Source organism: Palaemon carinicauda, chromosome 1 (genome assembly GCF_036898095.1).
Source record: "Palaemon carinicauda isolate YSFRI2023 chromosome 1, ASM3689809v2, whole genome shotgun sequence".
Classification (NCBI taxonomy): domain Eukaryota; kingdom Metazoa; phylum Arthropoda; class Malacostraca; order Decapoda; family Palaemonidae; genus Palaemon; species Palaemon carinicauda.
Window position 1 is genome coordinate 308,501,955 of NC_090725.1, and position 3,541 is coordinate 308,505,495.

General features: G+C 33.5%; 1 protein-coding gene across 1 annotated transcript in view; it reads right to left on the minus strand.

Moving 5' to 3' along the window:
• The window catches only part of LOC137640156 (glutamate receptor ionotropic, kainate glr-3-like), a 6,132-nt gene extending 2,794 nt beyond the window's left edge, over positions 1-3,338 (minus strand). Inside the window, exons 1-3 of the mRNA XM_068372671.1 lie at positions 3,193-3,338; positions 1,771-1,861; positions 1,045-1,203 (exon numbers count right to left, since the gene is read on the minus strand). Coding sequence (XP_068228772.1) covers positions 1,045-1,203; positions 1,771-1,861; positions 3,193-3,338 — 396 coding nt within the window. The remainder of the gene's footprint in view (positions 1-1,044; positions 1,204-1,770; positions 1,862-3,192) is intronic.
• Positions 3,339-3,541: the final 203 nt, after the last annotated feature.

The following is a 3,541-nucleotide window of genomic DNA, read 5'->3' on the forward strand; positions in this document are numbered from 1 at the left end:
AATGGGAGAGTAAAAATGTATACAAAGGCAGTGAAAAGGTTAAAACGTAGAATGAAACTTAATGGAAGAGTAAAAATGTATCCAAAGACAGTGAAAAGGATAAAATGTAGAATGAAGCTTAATGGGAGAGTAAAAATGTATCCAAAGGCAGTGAAAAAGTTAAAACGTAGAATGAAACTTAATGGGAGAGTAAAAATGTATCCAAAGACAGTGAAAAGGAAAAAATGTAGAATGAAGCTTAATGGGAGAGTAAAAATGTATCCAAAGGCAGTGAAAAGGTTAAAACGTAGAATGAAACTTAATGGGAGAGTAAAAATGTATCCAAAGGCAGTGAAAAGTTTAAAACGTATAATGAAACTTAATGGGAGAGTAAAAATGTATCCAAAGGCAGTGAAAAGGTTAAAACGTAGAATGAAGCTTAATGGGACAGTAAAAATGTATCCATAGGCAGTGAAAAGTTTAAAACGTAGAATGAAGCTTAATGGGAGAGTAAAAATGTATCCAAAGGTAGTGAAAAGGATAGAATATAGAATGAAGCTTAATGGGAGAGTAAAAATTTATCCAAAGGTAGTGAAAAGGATAAAATGTAGAATGAAGCTTAATGGGAGAGTAAAAATGTATCCAAAGGCAGTGAAAAGGTTAAAACGTAGAATGAAGCTTAATTGGACAGTAAAAATGTATCCAAAGGCAGTGAAAAGTTTAAAACGTAGAATGAAGCTTAATGGGAGAGTAAAAATGTATCCAAAGGTAGTGAAAAGGATAAAATGTAGAATGAAGCTTAATGGGAGAGTAAAAATGTATCCAAAGGCAGTGAAAAGGTTAAAACGTAGAATAAAAGTTGAAGGAAAAGTATATAATGTATCCATTGTCAATGAAAGGGTTAAAACGTGGAGTGAAAGTGAATGGGAGAGTAAAAAAAAGTAACTTATGACAGTGAAAGGGTTAAAACGTGGAGAGTGGAAGCTAATGGGAAAGTAAAAAAATATATATATATCGTTTAAAAAAAATGGGATTTTGAATAAAACAGAGTAGAACAAAACTCACTTCCAAAGAGAGTGGCTTGGTAATACTAGCAAAATCCACCTCACGAACAGGACGGGGCATCATAATTCCATACTGGTCAAAATGGATTGTCGTGGAAAAATCGGCTGCCTGATAGCGACCCCAAGACAGGACAAACGGTCCGATAGCAAGATCAACTTCCTAGAAATTTAAAAGATTTTTTTTTTTTAGATGGTATAATGTATAAAAAATTGAATAAATATGGATATGCATATTTATTATTTGTACATCGTCATATGAGTGTGCTTTGAAATATTTCAACCCTCATTACTATGAATTTTGCTAACAGGTTTAGACACAATATAAAGGTCCATTAGCAAGATCAGGTCCCTTTAAATTTAGAAAAACAAGGTTTTCTATGAAATGGTATGATGTTTAACAGAATAGATAAATAAGGATATACATATTCATTATTTGTACATCGTTATGTAAATGTGCTTTGAAATATTTTACCCATCAAGACTGTGAATTTTGGAAACAGATTTAGGAACAATAGAAGGGTTCAGGAGTAAGATCAACTTCCTTGAAATTTAGGAAAAAAAATTCTCTATGAAATGGTATAATGTTTGAAAAATTATAAAAATATGGATATGCATATTCAGTTTTTGTACATCGTCATAATGAGTGAGCTTTGAAATATTTCAACCATCAAGACTGAATGTTGGAAGCAAGTTTAGAAGTAAATATCTCAACACAAAATGATATTACCTTCCTCTGACACATCCCAATCATGCCAGAAAACGTTCCATTGCCCAAATCACGACCCCACTCTCCGTCTAGGGGCTTTATCACCGTATACCTTAAGTGAGATGAAAATAACTGCTTTAATTGGACGGTACATTTTTTTGATATTTTTTAATTTTTTTTCTTTCTCATTTTTATTTTTTACGTGATTCCTTTATTCAATTAGAAGCTTTTTAGAAAAATAGATAGAAACAACATAAAATTCGAGGTATTTTTCTTAACGTTTACATGTTTTTCATTTCATGTGATTCATTTATTTAGTTACATTTTTTAGGAAACGTAGATAGAAACTGAACCTAAAATTCAGATTGGATATTCATACGAAACCTTCGGTACCTCTTCCTTACTATGATCAAATTTTTGTGTAATTTTTTTAGTATCTGTTATCTGTAATGGTTTTTTTTTCGTGTCACTAATTTATCTAGCTAAATTTGTAGATGATGAATAGTAAGTATTGAATTAAAAGCTTAAGATAGAGACGACTGGTGAAATCTAACTTGGGGCCCTTTGCGTCAATGGGCGTAGGCGGAGATGATGATGATGAAATTTGTGTTAGAAACCGCATATAGAAACTGGTCATAAAATTTTAAAATAAATTTAATACTAAACCTTTGTTACCTTTTTCCTATACTACGATTAAAAAAGGGAGTTCTTATTAAGCTGAACTGGGTAAATTTACTGGAAGTTTCAAATTCTTAGATTTTTTATATTATACAGTATTAGTTTTTTGTTTATGTAGCTTGGCAAAGTAGGATTCTCTTGCTTGAGGGTATACTCAGGCACTATTGCATCTTATATCTCTTCTCTTGCTTTGTTTTAAGTTTTCGTTGTTTATTTATGACAGATCTATTTTGATGTTGTTACTGATCATAAAATATATTGTTTTAGTTGTTCATTACTTCTTATATAATTTATTTATTTCCTTGTTTCCGTTCCTTACAAGGCTATTTTTCCCTATTGGAAGCCCTTGGGGTTATAGCATACTGCTTTACCAACTGAGGTTGTAGCTTAAAGGATAATAATAATAATAATAATAATAATAATAATAATAATAACTGTGTGGTTAAGTTGCCTAATATGGATTGAGGGACTTAGATCAACTGTAAAGCCCTGTCCACACGATCGAGCATGCCCGACGGGCAAACAGTGATACCAGGCCACAATAGTTAATGAAAATGAGGGTTGATGACGTCAGAAACAGGAAAACTAAAAGCAGGGATCTGACAACACTGCATGATGCCAGATCCGTGTCTGTGGTTTTCCCGCTTCTGACGTCATTAACCCTCATTTTCAGTAACTATTGTGGCCTGGTATCACTGTTTGCCCGTCGGGCATGCTCGATCGTGTGGACAGGGCTTATGAAAACAGGATCTAACTCAACCTTACGTGAAGTTCAAGACAGAGGCGATGATATTGAGGAAATCCACAGCTATGCCTGTTGATATCAATGACCCATCAGGCTCTTCCTTGATGCTCACCCAAGGATTCCAGACGTCTGCCCCGACCTTAAGATGACGACCTCTAAGAGCCATTTGGGAGAATAGATTTCTGAAAAACGAAAAGACGTATCGCTTAGATATTCCCCCGTGTTATTGTTGTTAATGTTATTACTAGATAAGCTACAATCCTAGTTGGAAAAGCAAGATGCTAAGGCCAAGCTCTCCAACAGGGATATAGCCAACTGAGGACAGGAAATAAGGAAATAAATAAACTACTAGAGAGGTAATTCACAATT